At 38.7% G+C, this 18,015-nt stretch overlaps 1 protein-coding gene across 3 annotated transcripts in view; it reads left to right on the forward strand.

The window, feature by feature from the left end:
- gabra3 (gamma-aminobutyric acid type A receptor subunit alpha3) overlaps positions 1-18,015 on the forward strand; it is a 125,205-nt gene that overhangs the window by 37,530 nt on the left and 69,660 nt on the right. For all 3 annotated transcript variants that reach the window (XM_017412489.2, XM_017412491.2, XM_017412490.2), the window contains exon 2: positions 12,196-12,302. In XM_017412489.2, the coding sequence (XP_017267978.1) occupies positions 12,217-12,302 (86 nt within the window). In that variant the 5' untranslated portion in view covers positions 12,196-12,216. The remainder of the gene's footprint in view (positions 1-12,195; positions 12,303-18,015) is intronic.

Consider the following 18,015-nt stretch of genomic DNA (forward strand, 5'->3'; position numbering starts at 1 on the left):
CGACGTAACAGCAGCAACTCGAGCACATTACTGCCCCCTATATGTCAAGAGGACAAATAACACCTTTTCTGTTCAAATTGCCAACCCGCCACAGTGGCGTGTGTGTTGATCAAATTCACCCGCCACTTCAAATATTTACCCGCATTTGGCGGGTGGCGGGTGCTAATTTCCACCCCTGCACAGAAGTGAGGATGAATTCTGCCAAGGGCACTGAAAAAAAATCCAAATTATCACAGATCCAGGCTTTTAAATGTTGACTGATGTCAGTCAGGGCTGTGGTTCTGGTCTTTGGTTGGTGCATCTCAGAGTCCTCTGAGCCCAGAGGAGTTGATGTCACCTCTACAACCTTTTTGTTGTTGAACAGTAAAGTTGTTCACTTCCTGAAGCTATCCCATGTCCGTATAGTTTTCAGAATCAGAAACCTTAATTAATCCCAAGAGGCAAAACATTTCTGCAGTCATTCCATAAACATTCAAGAGCTTAATGTCTGAAGGGAGTTATTGATGAATTGTGGTTGTTAGACCTGTATTAACACTGGATGACAACCCCACTGCTACGTTAAAAAAAAAAAAAAAAAAAATCAGCCAGAACTTGAATGACCTTTGCAGGGTCTTGTTGAGGTCCTTGTGTGCATATGAAGAACACAGTGGGTTCCTCATTATGTGTGATAAAAGTGTGATAAGTTCACAATGATTTTAAGCATACACAGTATTTCCATTGCAAGGTTGTGGCGGGTTATCACTGTAGTGGCAGCGTCTCAGGATCCTGGGTGGAGCATGGTGACAACTGTGGCAGCATATCCGTGACGAGGGGCCCGTACGCACCAAAGAGTCTTGCACGTTAAGAGTTTGACGCAGGACTGGCCATGCTGGCCTTATAACTAGGCTGTGAATGTGATTGTGACAAGGTCAAGCAAACAACAAAGTGGATACGTGTTACATTCAGTGAGTGGTAGTATTATGTTTGTGCGGCGTGGTCTTCTTGCGTTAAGCTGCATCCTGATGTGGTCTGAGAAGAAAATAACACAGATAACCTACTTGAAGTGGACTAAGAGTGTAGCATGATGGCCTTCACACTGAAGGAGTTTTCCCAAATTTGCAATCCGGCCACGTTCTAATAGGTCTCGCAGGTTGTGGAGAGCTTTAACGCGTCGTCATCCAGTGTGAACGGAGCCTTAATGCATTGTTGTGTGAAAATTCAGGAATCACAGGTGTCCACATTTGGCTTGTACCCTTTGCCCTTTAAGTAATGAAATTCATTCAGTTTCCATGTACTGTTTAATGATGTTAAACTGAATGAGAAATGTGCAAAGCCGTGCCAACTTTCATTTCTGAAACATGGCTTTTAAACCATTCAATTACTTTCTCCTGCAAATGGAAGATGTGCTGCACATTTTTTCTCCTTAAAGAGAGCTTTTTATTAACTTTACTTTACTACTTTACAAATCATTATAAAATCCCCGGGTTAACATCACTTGTCTGAAATAAAATTACCTTTTACTACATCATTGCTGTCCATAATTTTGTCAAATGTCGCTGCGTTTTTTTTTTTCTTTCTTTTTTTAATTTGTTGCCGGCTTAAACTGCAAAAACTGAAAAACGTTAGTTGCTTCATCTTTGTTTGCATTTTTGACACCACTCCAACATCTGTTTAAATGTTTTACATATTCTGTAACGTAACACCTGGAAAACTCTGATAGCACAAAACATAGTCGGAACAGATTGACTTAAGTAATACAACACATTAATATGATCGTTTTTGTGAATCCATAGTCCACCCAGTGGCTGCTTCTACATCACAAACAAGCTTGGTCACTTTGGCTTTTGAGGCTTTTATTGAATTTTCTTCTTTTCCTCCAATAAAACTGCAAAAATAAAAGTTTGATTTGAACAAAACATTCTCAGAGTTGTCTAATGTCTTGCAGTAGTGGAAGGGAAGGTAAGGCCGTTCAGCTAATGAATGGCCACTGCTCGACTGAAGCAGCAGAAGGGACCCAGTGGGAGGGACGTTGTGCTGGTTGGTGGGCATGCTGCTGTGCAGGGCGCAGTTACCACGTGTTATGAAGCAACTGCTGGTGCACACTGCAGAAACAACCATAAAGCAAGACTGACAGGAATGACGTTTCAGTGACTGTGGTATTTGAAGCAAAATGGGTGTTTTTAGGAGTCGAAAGCTTTGGGGTCCAATTTCAGATTTTGGCTGTTTTGATGGAAGCAGTTTAGCTTTTTAGTTTGATCAAAGTAAAGTAGGCACTTTAGAGATCAGCATGCTAAGAAATGATAGTATTGGGACAGAGATCTGCAACCTTCCCAGACTGAAGAACTATTTTTGCCTCTTTTCCATACTAAAAAAAATGTGTCCAGAGCCAGAAAACCAACTTTAAAATTGACATAACTTCAAATCATTAATACGTAAATATTACTGAGGGAAATGAACCAAGAGTGCCGACTCATACTAGAAAAAAAACAATCTAAAATTGATTTATTTTACAAAAACAAAAAGGTTGACTTGGCAGCAAAACTTCCAAAAAGTAACTTCAGGGAATTGTGAGGAGACACAAGGAGGTTATCTGATTTCAGCATGAAAAACGAACAACAAAACAGGAACCAGGAAGCAAACAGCAAGCAGATAACAACAGCAATGAACCAGCAGAGAGGAAATGACCAGAGACTGAATTTAAAGAACTGTGAGTGAGTGAGTGAGTGAGTGAGTGAGTGAGTGAGTGAGTGAGTGAGTGAGTGAGTGAGTGGAAGATGAGCTACAGCTGGGAGATGAGGGGGAACAGGTGAGGTGGGCGTGGCAGGCTGAGCTGAGGGGAAGGTGGATCATGGTGCAGGGAACACAAGGAACAAGACAATACAATCATCTAAAAGACAGGAAACACAAGCAGCAAAACTACACAAGAATAAATATTCACATGAAAACACAAGGATCACATGAAAAAACAAATAAAAAACAAGAAAAGAATGCAAAATACTGACATCCTGACTGCTACATTCTGATATTAAATTGGCATTTATTTTTACATATTCGTACAAAAAGACATTTTTTTTTATACAAGAATATTCAATCAAATTTAAACTGTAAACAAGGCAAGCCCATATCACTTCTTTTTATAGTTGCTGAAAAAATAAGAAATATTTTACTTTGAAATGATGAAACACAAACTTTCTCTGTGGACCTAAAAATGAGGCCAGTTTGTAGAGTATTTAATTGTTAATTAATTCCTATTAATAAAGACAGCGACCTTCGCTCAATTTAACTTTTATTACATTTTTTTAATCAAAAACAAACCTTGATATTTAATTTTCAGTGAAAGCAGAGTGACTTGACATATTTTCCGTAACATCTTAATTCGGTGGCTGCTAAGGGGAGCTTGTAATATGTCTGCAGAACTGCAGTTTCATGTTTTTTTTTTTAACACCTCTGGATGTTGACTCAAATGTGTTAAAAATGTTTTATTTCCTGATGGATTTCCGTCACAGATCCCTTTGTGTTACTGGATGTTGGATTAGTGAATGGGCTAACAGACTACTACACAGACTGATCAATATGTTTTCTTTTTGTATTTTGTTCACACACACTGCAAAAACTAGCTTTTCCCTTTGGACTTTATTAAATATAAGCATTATTTACTTCTGCGTTAGTTTTGATCAGCGCTACAGCGACCCACTGCAGAGGGAAGAAAGAGCCATGCATGGCCCCAGAGCCACAGTTTGCACACCGCTGGGATAAAGGGTTAAATAAACTTAAATTTACTTGTTTTGATCCAAATGGTTGAGACCAGTGGTTGGTTTATGAGATCCATCAAGGCTGCCAAAAAGTGGTAAAAAATTGCCCCAACTGTTCTGTTTTCAGAGGAGTTTGTGAGATAAAAACCTGATTTATTGTCCATCATGAAGATGCTCCGGCTGGTGAGTTGACCAAAAAAGTCAATCACATTATAACAGCCTTTGTGACTCAACCTGGCACCCACCATGGTGTCACCAGCCGTAGAGTATTTCTTAAAAAAAAAAAAAGCCTTAAATTGATAGTTCAGATCTTTCGATGTGGGATTTTGTGGAAAGTTTATGAACAATAATATCTTATTCTATCTGTTGTAGACGCCGCAGCCAAACAAAAACTGGTTTGGGAAGTCAATCAAAAATAATTGCCAGTGCAGTCTGTACACAGTGCAGGTGTGCTGTCTGCCGCCTGCAGCTCTTCCTCTAACGCCTCTCTGTTAGCGTTCTGTTGTTCTTATGCTTCCTTAAATATCTTAAACTGCTACAAAATATGCCAACAGTCTCTGCTGTTATACTAATGTGTTTTTTACAGTGTGTGTTTCATGTTGCTTATTTAAAACAATCCCCTTCCTAAGCACTTTAAGCAAAAGTTGAGATTTTATGAAGTGAGGTTCTGTGGAAATGGTACGGACAATTAGTATCTTACTTGTTGCAGACAGCTCTTTGAAGGACATTATGTGGGGAAAAATAGAATTGAATTCTGACAGGATTGATGAGCTGAAGGCTAGTCCAAGTGAGGCCAAGGCTTTAGTGTTTCGGAAATTTTGTTGGGGTTCATGTGATTTCTGTTTGGTAACTTTTACATTAGCATCAGTTTACGTCACATTTAGTTACAGTACACAGAATTACGTGGCTGCAGGTGCAAATGTCAGTAACAGAAAGTTGAAGCACTTCCAGTTCGGCCTGGGGCAACCTGACGATGTAAAGGCTCTTTTAATTTTTAGACTGGACTTCCTGGACTTGTTTTAAGACTCTGCTCGCACTACTACAAATATTTCGAGAAACATTTGCACCTCCCGTTCACACACAAACAAAGCTTTTAATGAGAAAACAATTGATTATTTTTAGAGAGCAGTTTTACTGGATCTGTGTAGATTTTAGATATGGAGCTTTTCAAAAACATTGAAGTTCAGTATATTCCCTAAAAAATAAAAATTAAAAAATAAGATACATTTTTCCTGTTTTTTCTTCGTCTGTCTCACTTTAAAAAATAAAATTAAATAAAAAGAGACAAGGTAGACTGTTGAGACTAGCTGTTCATGTCAGAATTAACTCTATTTCACCAAATCAAGGCTGTTCAAAGAGCTATCTACAACCGGTGAGATATTTATTGTTCTCAACCTTTCCAAAACATATCCACTTCAGTATATCTGTACCCTTCCTTTAAGATTTACAAAAGCTTGTAATTTCAAGAGAAGATATGCTAAAGATAGGTTTCCTGTCAAAGATCCAGGTTGTACCGCTCAAACAGTAAAATGTATGCCTGAACTTTAGTGGAACAATAAGAAGATCTGAGGACTAACCTTAAAAACACTAAAAATAAAACCAGATGTTTCAAAAGACAAATAACAAGAGGGTGCATCACTGCGCACAGACTGGGAGGTAAAAAAAAAGGGCAAAAATGTGTTTTCATAGACCTATAAGAAGAAAATTAGTTCATTAAAGAGCACTGAGTGAATGAGCACGTTTATCACTGCTCATATAAAGACTAGATCTTGGCTTTTGTTCTGCAATTCCTAATCAATATTAAGACACCTCTTTTAAAATGGTTACACCTCAGCTTCGTGACAAATATAGTGCAGGAAGACAGCAGCGGCATTAATAATGCAAACAGTCCCGAAAATTGTAGTTTTAGATCAATTCATTTGTTTACTCCTCCTGTGATGATTCAGGTTCTGCTGTAACACAGAGGTCACTGGTTCCCCTGTGGAAACACTTTGATGTTCTTTCTGTTCGGTGGCAAAAAAAACAACTCAAACACACAGTGAAAGCCTTTTAACTGTGACACAGCTGCTACACGTGTGTGTGTGTGTGTGTGTCACTGCTGCTGCATCAGTCACTTGGCTTATTTTCTCTCATTGTTTTTCGGCTGCATTGAAAATCAGGTACAGACATTTCGGAGCTCATTTATTTTTAATGAGGGGTCATTTAATCTTTCTGTAATTTGCTGGACTGCAGCCTCCCTGTAATTGATAACATTCGTGTGTGAGGAAGGCCGTCACTGGGAAACAAGAGGGGGAAGAACGGTGGAGGAAAACAAGGAATCTCTGTCTGTTCCTCAGTTTAGCAGGTATGACCGACGTGTGTTTTGTTTTTTATTAAAATTATAAAACGGTCTGTAGCTACGATATCGCTGTTGAGCTGCTGAAAATGTAGTGTGCGGAGATAACAAAGACAACAAGAAGCCAAACCTCCGCCGTCAATAAAAATTACTGCGATCCCAATTATAAACAGGACAGCCCAAAAATTGAATCAAATGTTTTTTTTCTTGTGAGAGCTCCAACATTTCCTGAAAATGTCATCCAAATTTATTTATTTATTAGTTTTTACCTTATCTTGCTAACAGACAGACAAACAAATAACCTCCTTAGTGGAGGTAACAGAGGAGTCACCTCTGACCTTGACCTTTGACCCTGTGACCTTGAAATCAATAGGCATCATCCTAAACCCTTGAGGTTTCCAGCTGACATTCATACATTACACCGTTGCAGAGTTGGAGCACAGGATCACATGTGACCTTGACCTTTGACCTTAAAATTTAACCAGAGCAGCGCCAAATTTTAATTTTCCCTGAAAATTTCATGAAAAACTGTTCATAACTTTTTGAGTGATCTTGCTTACAGACAAACAAACAGACACTACTAAAAAAACATAACCTCCAGGGCGGAGGTAACTATTTAGTTTTGGAATATTTACTTTTTTTTTTAAATGTAATCCTTGAAGGAATGCATGTCGCCCGCCTCCTTGCGTACGAGAGTTGTAAACTGAGACCATTTGATGTTGATGATGGAGTTGTAGCCAATTTTGGTCAAACCATGAAAGTGTAATTGTGCTCAACGTTTGTTGAATTAACTGAATTGTAGCCATTTTTGTGTTTTCTAAGCTCACTTGTCTGTGGTGGCCATCTTGAATTCAGTTGCCTCCAAAAGGTAATCAGTTTTAGATGTACAAGCACGATTACTTTCTGCAAGTTTCATTAAAATCTGTCTCGTGGTCCATGAGATATATTGGTAACAGCCACACAAACACACACACACAGACACACACAGATATGGGCAAAAACACAATTGTTCGCCTCTGCCTTTTGGCAGCAGGCAATAAATAATGAATTCACTTGGATTATTTACACCTATTTTTTAATATATTTGTAGATTTATGTGTAAAATTAATGTACTCTATCTGACCTTTTAATCTAAAACAATTTAAAATTTTAGAACTCCTTTAAGAGTGCACTAAACAGAAAGGAAACTTGGAAAGCATGCAGGACGTCAAGGTTTAAAACTTTAATAATGCAGTTTTGTTATATGCTTCCAAAATGAACATTATGTCAGTTTAATAATTACCTAATTTATGGGTGATACAGCGCTACGCATTAGCTCAGTTCTTCATCACTAGCTAATGCTCGGGCTCATTTGATAAAACTAATTAGATTTTGGAAATTGATTCACAAGAAAGTGGCTGTTTCGAATTACTGGCAAAAAAAAAGACATTTTCATATTCTTGGTTAGAAGATGAACTTTGTGACCAATAATAATGTCCGATAACAGACTGTAGAAAAGAGTTTATTTTCACCGTGGAGCTAGACCTGAGTTACAGGTGACTGAGTGCACAAGAATGTGTGAATAAAAATGACAATACAGGCAATTTCTCAAACACCCGCTGAGCAAGAAGAAAACAGACTTCAAAAGACTTCTGCGTAATGCTGAATGATGAGTGCACTGAAACTGCACGAGGCCTCCCTGAATTCGAAATTAGGGATTCAGTAAATGTTCAGAGGTTGTTTTTCATATCATAGGAACCTTAAAGCCATCTTAGTTGATCTGCGTTTTTTTAAAGGATGCACCACATCATCATTAGCCAAACAGGGTCTGCACAGACACATTTAAAGTAGTTGGGCAATTTATCTTATTTACCATTAGGTTTATATAAAACAATTTATAATGCCTCCTGTGCAGGGTGGCCGGAGGAGCTGGTGGCAGTGGCCACTGAGCGAGAGGTGGGCCGCATATTCGACAGGGTGTCATCTTCGTGGGGCCGACACTGAGAGAAATTCCTTGCAGGAATGCACATCGCCCACCACTTTGCAAGCCAAAGTTTAAGATGTTGCACATCTGTTAGTGCTCAGAGTATGTGCAGGGGATGACTCTCAACTACTACCACACCACATTTTTGATCAAAACAACAGATTACAGCCAGTTTTGAGTTTTCTAAGGTTGATTAGCTGTAGCGGCCATCTTAAACTGAGTTGATTCCAACAGGTATTCATTTGCAGATGTACATCCAATGATTACTTTCTGAGAGATTTATTAAAATCTGAATACATTTGTAAAGAAGTCAGTAAAATGTGTCCATGTAACACCTTTCATAGATATAATATTATAAAGTGAACGGTTTAAATCATCTGTGGATGAAGACAAAATTAGGAAACGAGTAATTACCTGCAATTTTTATATATATATATATATATATATATATACATCATTTTTACTGTTCAGCTGGTAAGAGAAAAGCAAGTTTAACTTATACTAAGTTTTTTTTAACCTAACTTAGCCTAACTTATCCCACCTATGGGTAATCCTGCTTACTAGTACTACAAAGCTGCTTATCAACTCTGTAAGTCAACCCAGGTTTTCAAGCTCTGGTCAGGGAACCAATCACGGTCATGAAGCTGGAACAACAGCCAGCAGGAAATAAAGGACAGGTGAACACACCAAGAAATTAAAAGTGTAGCGTTTCTGAGAGAATTCATATCTTGATGTCATGATAGAGTATTAAGACCTTCTTATGATGACAAATGACTAAGTTGACCATTCTGGTCTAACCAAATGTTATGCACAATACGTAATGCTGCGATACCTTGCATGTTCTCACATGATCTTTTAGTGCTTAGAGTATATGTTGTAAATGACTATCAGCTACTACCACACCAAATCTCAGCTCAACGTCTGTAAAGTTTACTGAGTTATAGTCATTTTTGAGCAGAGTAAGGATGATTATCTGCGGCAACCGTTTTGAATTTAGTTGACTCCAAAATTGAATCTTTTGTAGTTTAGTCAATAATTACTTTCTGTGAGTTACATTAAAGAGTGATTTATGAGATATTTTGCTAACAGACAAGCAGAGTTGACTCTAACATTTATTGTCAAGGTTTTTGGCACATATGTTGCTCAAAGTACGTATGGGGCATGATGCTCAGCTACTGCCACACAAAATCTGAGCTCAGTCTCTGTAAACTTGGCTGACTTATCACCACTTCGGTGTTTACTAAGATCAGTTTGTTCTGGCGGCCATCTTGAATCAGTTCATCTCCAAAAGTTAGGTAGTTGTAAATGTCAGCCTAGTGATTACTTTCTGAAAGTTTTGGTAAAATCTGTTCAGTGATTCATGAGATACAAGTAAAACTACACCACCTTCCCCTTCAGCAGCAGGTGATAATAATTCTACCAGTACTGCTGCTGTCACATCATTAAAGCATAAGTAGATTTAACCATAAGGCCATTTTGTTTCTGGAACTAACACGCTGCAGCTGCTGCCTTTTAATCAAGACATAAAAATTAAATTTTATTTGCTTTTATACTGTTTTAAAAACTCTTAACGCTTAAACGAGGAGCAAAAAAGAAAACGCTTCAGTCTAGCGAGTGGGCTTATTCTAAATAATTCAATCTCTGCAGTGTTACATTAAAATTGTTACAGTTTACTCGTGATTTATTTAGGTTTTCAACTATGTTATAAGATCTCTGTGGAAAGTAGCATGAACATACAGACGTTCTCCTTTTTCAGGATTAAATAGCAAGAAATCTTATGTGTCGGAGGGCAAAGTTCCTTTTCTTAAAACAGTCAAGAACAAATTTTACTGTGATCATTTTCTGTTTTATTTAACATAAGTACTCCGATCTCACCTGGTCTCACATGAAGATGTTTCATAAAGTCAAATGTAACAGGAGCTTGAGGAATAAGAGAGCCTCCCACCGTTACGCACCGGTGGATTTTTCCTATTTGTTTCTTCTTGGGAGTGGTGACTGGTTGACAGGTAGTGTGTGGACTGGTGTGACCTCTAATCTAGAGCAGGTTAGGGCTCCAGGTACAAAGTGAACCAGCTTCTTCGCTCTGAAAATCCCAAACTGACCTGAAGTTGTCTCCAAAAGTCACTAATCCCGCTTCGTGTTACAGGGCGCAGGTTTTGCTGAGCTGCTTGGAAAAACAAACTATTGTCCCTCAGGTCTCCTGCTCAGATCAGCCTCCTTTAACCTCAGTTAAACTTTATGGTTCTCTTCAACCCTCATAAAGATGACATGGACCCAAATCACACTTTTGATTTGTGCCTCTTCTGAAATGCTGTGATTTATGTTGCTGTGAAATTTACAGTATCATTGACCGTATAAATCGAAGAATGTGAACGACTGAGGTGAGTTAAGGAACAGGAATGTGTTCTATTCAGTGGATGAACAACCAAAAGAACTGAACAATTTCTGGAAAAGTTTTGGAGGGTGCCGGCTCAGCTGTTGTTCAAAACTCCAGCATAACTTTGTAATCATCTAAGATAAAAAAAATAAAAATTTAAAAGCCTGCATTTTGATGTAGGAACTGTAGCAAATTATGATCACCATGGTAACCACACATCTGTGTCTGTCACTCCCTGACAGGACTCTTAAAAGAGGCAGACTGAAAATAAAGCTCAAAGAAGCAGTCACTGTGCAAAAACTATAACTCATATCCTAAAAATTATTGAACCATGATAGGCATGAGACTGATCGTCACATATGTAGATTTATATGTGTCTACGGTGTTTTATTGTAGGAGATATGACAAGTTAAAAAGACCCTTTACTTCCAGTTTTGAGGAGAAGATTTTGAGCTAAAATGTAACTGAATCAGTGGAAGATTGGCTGTGCATCGTCTGTGTTCTGGGGGAACCATAAAAAACCCCATAAATTCTGCAGCTGTGGGAGAAGCACTGGGAGAAAGAAGACAAAAAGTGCCTACGTTCTGATGTATAATTTGTATACGTGTCAAATGTAGTTGTGGGAGTAAGAAGAGTTTGTTTGTGGAAAACGTCAGAATTTTCGACAGCCCAAAAGTTAGTGCAGTATATCTTTAACTCTCAGTTGAACTTTATATGGAAAAATCTCTAAAAATCCTAAAACTTAAACCGTGATTATGTAAAAGCTGTAAAAGATATTAAAATACCAGCTCTGTTACCTTTTGTGAGCCGTTTGAACTCATAGCCGAGGGCCAATCTCCATCAAAATTTATTGAAAAAAAAATACCTAAGTTAACCTTGGTTTTAAATATAATATGTCAAATTATTCAAACAGAAATACAAATTACCTTTTCCCGATGACAAATTTCCTTTAATGAACAAAGAAAATTAGATCAAATTTAAAAAGAGACTTCATTAGCATTCGTTTCTTATGCTTTACGCTTTATCATCACGTTTTAAATTGTCTTTTTTAGTAAAACATTTGATCAAAATCATTTAAAACAACTAAAAAAGCCATCAAAAAAACTGAGCATACAGGTATCAACATTTAACATTAAAACAAGGAGTAAATAGAAAAAAATACGACATAAATTAGGCAGACTCGTTATTACTCTGATGCACATTGACAAGTCAGACACCCCAACGACTTTTCTTGGCTACGAGTTAATCGTTGAATGTTCTTTGTTGCTTTTTCCATGTTAAAATCAAGGTTACTGAGAAATTAAAACTAAATTTTATTTGCTTTTAAGTAATGGTCACGAGAAGACCAAATTTTTTTAAGCAAAATGAGAAGCGACAGAGACCCGATCTGTCACAGTCTGGAGGGCCAGATCCAATCAAATTTAAATCTTACATCGAGGGACAGATAAAACATTAACAAGGGCCTTGAGTTTGACACGTGTGACCTATAGAGTCCAGAGAGAGCTGGGTTTTCTCATGTGTTGTTCCAAAAATCCATTGATCTTAATTTTTTTTTTCTTGCAGGTTTTATCAAATTTGACCCATGTTGTGTGACATACTGCTGTCAATCGTCATAGCACACTAATCCCAATCAACAACAGTAATAAAGGTGCATTACTGGCTATGCATTGGCACGCTTACTAAAACTTTATCACTTCTTTAGCTACCTGTTGTGATCATTTAATTTTTGTCCTGTCACTTGAAGCTGTTTGCCAGCGTTTACAACGGCGCCTCTTCTGTTTCTCTCCAGGAGCCTCCGGTCTGAACCAACATGCCTGCTCAATTGCGGAAGATGAAATCGCAGGACCTGATCTTGTGGGTGTTACTCCTTCTTCTCAGCGTTCTTCCTGAAGTCAGGTACAGCGACACACCACCCACTTGCCGTCATCCTTCCTCGTCCACCCCCCCCGACTCGTCGTCTCCGCTGTCGGCGTCTCTTAGAATAATTATCAATCAGGGTTCCTGCTGCAGAGCAAATGATGATCTAACAAACACTATTAGAAGCAAGTATTTTCAGCTGCCACTGTCAGTTTGTCAAATTAAGTGACCTGTAATGGTGCAGGTCTGCCTATTGCAGAAGAGAAAGAAACCAACTCTTGTTTAAAAATTTTCCTGTGTCTGAGTGCGGCTTTTGCACACAAGGACTCTGCAGACAGGTGTGTGACTTTTAGTTTTTTCTTTTTGTTTTTTCTGGTGGAGATTAAAACGGAGCCACCACTCAGCCTCAGTTTGGCCAAAGAAAAAAGAGAGAGAGGAAAACACGCAAATATAAAATCGAGTTAGTCCTCCCGTCAATATGAAGCCGCCTCTGCACCAAATTCCACTGACTGCTGAATTCATTTGCATTGTGCAGCACACCGCAGCTACAATTGTCCATTCACAGCATTTTCACTCCTGCATCCTGTGCACATTTCTCACTTTGTATGTTAGAGTCAGCAAGGGGGGAAAAAAGAAAAAAAAAAAAAAAGCTCCAGCACTTCTAGAAGTCATTTCCATAACACTCCTTGTAATTTGAAATGAAGAGATTGCGCGGGGTTGCCATGCTAGCTTTTGTTGATAAGGTAAGACGTTGTGGCAGACGTGACGATTCCAAATTTGCACGGCGGGAGAAGAGAAAAAAGCCGAACGGGAAAGAATGGAAAGCCGGAGCGGGAAATCAGGAGGCTGTGACAGGGATTAGCTCGGTTTGCTTTGTCCTTGTGCCACTTGGCTCTCCTTGCTTATTAGGAGCTCACATTCATTATATTTTCCTGTATTAAATGTGGAGATGAGGCCAAGAGTTGACGCTGGCCAAACCTGGCAGGAGACTATTCACGACAATATGTGTCCCGGTTGTACGGTTACATTAAAGCGCCACAGCATAATGACTGACAAAGGCCAAAAAGGCATTAATAACTCACTGCTGCCATCTGAAGAAAGGTGCAGAATCCAGGAGCTGTTTTGTTTCTGGATTCAGTCATTTATCTCCACATTCGGTGATTATTTTGTATTTCATGACAATTTTTGTCCTCCGTATTTATCATTTACTACATTTCTACTAACACCTGTAGTTTGTGTTACCCTTAATGCAACTCGGATACCAACACAGTACACTCAAACAGATTACTTGTTCAGTGGGGAGAAAGAAAGCAAGGACATGTTTTACTTTCAAGAAGGAGCAGTTCTGTTATCAAAATCTTTTTATATTTGGACTCAGTCAATGTATGCTGTGATTCTAAATTTAGCCCAAGGCTGATTTTGATCTCTTTTAATTGTGTGAGTCCATTTTTTTGTGGGATTTATTTAAATACACACAATGTGAATGGTATTATCGGCCATAATAAAGTTTTTATCTTTTTGTGCCAAGCATGTCAAACTTTTAAACAGGTTTTGATGGTCAGTTCTCAGCTTCTACATCAAATCTGAGTTCAATATTTGTAAAAGTTTTATAGCTATTTGTTGTGTTTGTCGTATAGCTGTTTTAACCAGCTCCAAAAGTTAATCAGTTGTCGCTGTACATTCAGTGGTGGCTTTCTAAGATTCAAAATTAAAATCCAAACGGTGGTTTGTGAAATATTCTTTGCAAAGCAAATAAGAAAGGCTAATTGCGATTTCAAATGAGTTTAACCAGCCCAGTTAAATGAAGAACTAACAGTAAAAAAATAAATAAATAAAAATGTGCCAATTCTAATAAAATATGTTAAATGTGCTAATGTGTTACTTTAAACAAATTAAATGCTCAACTCTGAAAGGAAATAAATGATTTTGTGAAAAATTGTTAAATTGTGTTATATATCCATCCATTTTCTTTACTCCTCCATTCTGGGTCGCAGGGAGCTGGTGTCCATCTCCAGCAGTCACTGTGTGAGAGGCGGGGGACACCCTGGACAAGTCCATCACAGGGACAAATGAGACAAATAACCATTCCTTCTCTCACTCACACCTAGGGACAATTTAAGAGTTACCATTTAACCTAACATGCATTTTTTTTGGTCTGTGAGAGGAAACCTGAGTACCCGGAGTAAACCCACGGGAGCACAGGGAGAACATGTAAACTGCACCCAGAAAGGTTTTTTTTTACAAACCTTTAGCTTTATTTTCCATATACTCTGGAACATTTCTTGAATTTCTTAATTGAAGTTTAGACAAATTATTTGAATTTTCCTCAAAGTTTACTTTACTCGGACAGCTGAAAACTCCTGGAATATGTCCTGCTGCTAATTTTGCCAACCGGGTATCTTTATTTCCTTTCATTTTCACCAGTCCGATGAATCAGCATGTAGGGGGATGCACGTACTCTGTTAGTATAGCTGACTTTCCGTTGTATAATTCAAATTGTATAACTTCAAAATAAACTATGAGTGCCAAAAAATGCTGGGGAATGCACCAAGTTGTTTCTCTTTTTTTTTTTTTTTTGCGAGGGGTGTAGATGGTAGGCGTTCTGTCAAAAAAAAGCTACCCAACTGGGAAAGCATGGTTAGGAAACAACATAGGGTGTCACTACCAGGTACCACTGTAAAAAAGATTCAAAACAAACTGTTGGGATGGTTGCGTTAATTCTTTGAATTTACTTGTTTAAATCGACTTCCAATATTCGATTATTGCCCATCCCTCCTGTCACGTGTTTGCAAAGCGTAGCACGAGACGGTGTAACGTTACCGTTTGGTTACCGCCACGTAACTTTTGTTTTCATAGTGTTCATGTGAGGAATGTGAAGTATTGTGACACTACTGAGGTTCTGATTGTGTTTCTGTACTCAGCAACACGTCTAATGAACTGAAGATGTTTCCTGTAAATTGTCTCGGGGATCGTGACACTTTTGGGTCTCATAACCATTGGTGATTCAGTAAACGCTGCCTGTGTAACCACTGAAAATGAAACTGCTAATGATTATTTTTGTTGGCTCACCCCTAATGCCTCCAGTTTTTCAAAATGCCAACAAATTCAGCTACTTATGCTTTGTCTCGAAGAAACACACAAACTGAAATCACAAGAGATAACATCTTTGGGTTTTTTAAAGCAGTTTATTTTCTCGTCTTAAGTGACTATAATGTCGCATGTGACAAGGCTTTTCACAGATATTAATTATTTTCAACTACTTGAGTTAAGAAGCAGGTCACCTATTCAACCTTTTTTTTTTAAACTATTTTAAAAATGATTTTTCACACTCGGATGGGGGGGGGGTAAATATTTGCATGCAAACTTGCATGGAGAATGAAATTTAAAAGAGTGTCCATCAGAGTTAAGAATAATCTTCTGCCTGTGCACATACTCTCAGAATATCTGCATATCAGCAGAGCTGTTTCCCTCTGAGAGCTGCCATCTCCCTGATGCCCACCGATGTTATCTGCAGACTTGAAATCGGCTTTGCTACAGCTGCCGCAGAAGAGTTTCTTAAAGGATTAAGGTGTAACAGACAAATCCTCTATTTAAGGTTTTGTCATTCCGCACATTCCACATTCACTGTTTGCTCCTACATGAAAACATGGAGCTTATTTAAGTGTTTATTCCCAGCCGCTCGTGCACTGAGGTGACGCTCCATCATTTCAGCAGCTCTCCTCAGCTCCTCTTATATAGTCAACACTTAACGGGTGTGGACAGCCAAGCCCGTCTTGTTGTCTATTTTGTTTGTAATCTGTTGCCGGGCTTCTTGCTAACGTGGCACATAATCAATAGCTATAAGCACGAGAGAGCTGTATGTACACTTTGCCAAATGATTGGCTCCCGAGTTGCCCGGGCTCTATTCGCTCTCTCGGCCCGTCTCCCATGAATTATTCACAGCGAGGCTGAGGGGTGGCATCACTCTGAGATGTGACCTGGTCAGCTGATAACATTCTGCTTCGGTCGTGTTGCCAAGGTTAATGTGACTCAGGTCCGGACTGGCTGAGAAGCCACTTCGCCAAATAAATGAGCAGGAAAATGGCTTCTTGGTCAAATCAAAGCTTACCCGTCAATATTTGCACATGCAGATACCTTAATGTTTGATTAGATTTTGTACAGACAGTTTTTTTTTCATTTGTTCTCCATATGCATATTGCGTCATATTTTTTTTAGAACAGCTTCGGGTTAGAGAAAAAAGGGTTTTTGTTTTTTTTGTTTCTGTCTTTCCAGTTTCAAGGCAAGTAAAGTATTTATCCGGTGCTTCATTAATGCAAGGCATTTCGCCAAAAGGAATCCACAGTTTAGCAGCCTACATTTAAAATAAATGTTCAAGGAAACCCATTCACCCTTCACGGTTTACACTTGCGAGTAAATGGCACTCAAAGAGGTGAATTTATTCAACCTTTCTCTCTGTTTGCTTGTCCTGCTGCACTGCAATCCATTACAGCAATTACATTTAGAGTAGAAATATTGTAAAGTAGGAAAATGGGTGCTCGCGTGGGGTCGCACACACCTGCATGTGTTCTGGACAGATCCCTACTGACCTTATTCTTCATTTAAACCGGGACACGTCCGTGTTCCAAAAGTTAGGAAACTTTCTTCCAGTGTTACCCTCAGTGCCATGATCTATGGAGCTGTTAGCTTTGTATTTCATAAATCTGCCAAAAATACGGTTACCCAGGAATTATACAACATAGTCAGAGAAAGGATGCAGCAGGAATTCATTTAGGCAGATATACGAGGAAGAAATTTGCCAATTTGAAGTATTTAACAGCATGCTCTGATGATAATAAATTCCTGTGAAGCCCCTTCCTTCGTTCATGGCCACTCAGGATCAAAAACAGTGAAGCTTTCACTAAAAACTTTACACTTAAACAGTATAATGATTATTAAAATGGAGGCTTAGGGATGACCGGAGGTGAGTGGTTGGTTTTGGTTTGATCAGTTGCTGTTACCCATCATGCTAACATTTGGGAAACTTGACTTAGTTTGAAATATTTGCTGTTTAATTCAAAATAAACTTGTAAATCTGCATATTACAATCACAAATGAGTAAACTTTCAAAGTCAGGTTGAAACGGCCAATCGGGACCGATTCTGTGTAGCAATTAGCTCTCTCCACCGCACACTTTGAAAAGACCATCCATCTTTAATCTTTATGATAAATATTTTCCCTCATCTGACCACTGGGGATGGTCTGTCGTGTGTCTTTGTTCCTGCTGTTTTACTGCATGAAAAACATGCAAAGGTCCTGTTTATCGCTGGAAACGCCCCCTTGCTGTGGAAGACGACGGCGCGTTTCCAGTCGTTTCTGATCTCTGTCTCAAAGCTCTGATCAGATGTTCGCAGACGTGTCTGATTACCGACATCAAACAAGAGATTTCCCATCCAGATTCTCACGTTTTGATGCAGCGTTTTTCCATCACTGTGACTTTTACGTGAGGCTCTGCAGTGTAATTAGAATGCCTTTGTAGGTCATCTCAGGTCATCAGTAATCTTCCCAGTAAGTGATGACTGATAGATGTAGGATCCTAATACCATCTGAAAGCTGCAGTCTAATTACAGAGTTGTCATAACTCTGGGTTCTTTTTCCTCACAGCTTTGTATGTCTGTCACTGACGTGGGCTCCATACCAGAAGTGCATCCTTATTGATTACTGTTAGATTATTTTTAAAATGAAGTCAAAAAATGGGAAACAAAACCAGAAATTC

Source organism: Kryptolebias marmoratus, linkage group LG13 (assembly GCF_001649575.2).
Source record: "Kryptolebias marmoratus isolate JLee-2015 linkage group LG13, ASM164957v2, whole genome shotgun sequence".
Lineage (NCBI taxonomy): Eukaryota > Metazoa > Chordata > Actinopteri > Cyprinodontiformes > Rivulidae > Kryptolebias > Kryptolebias marmoratus.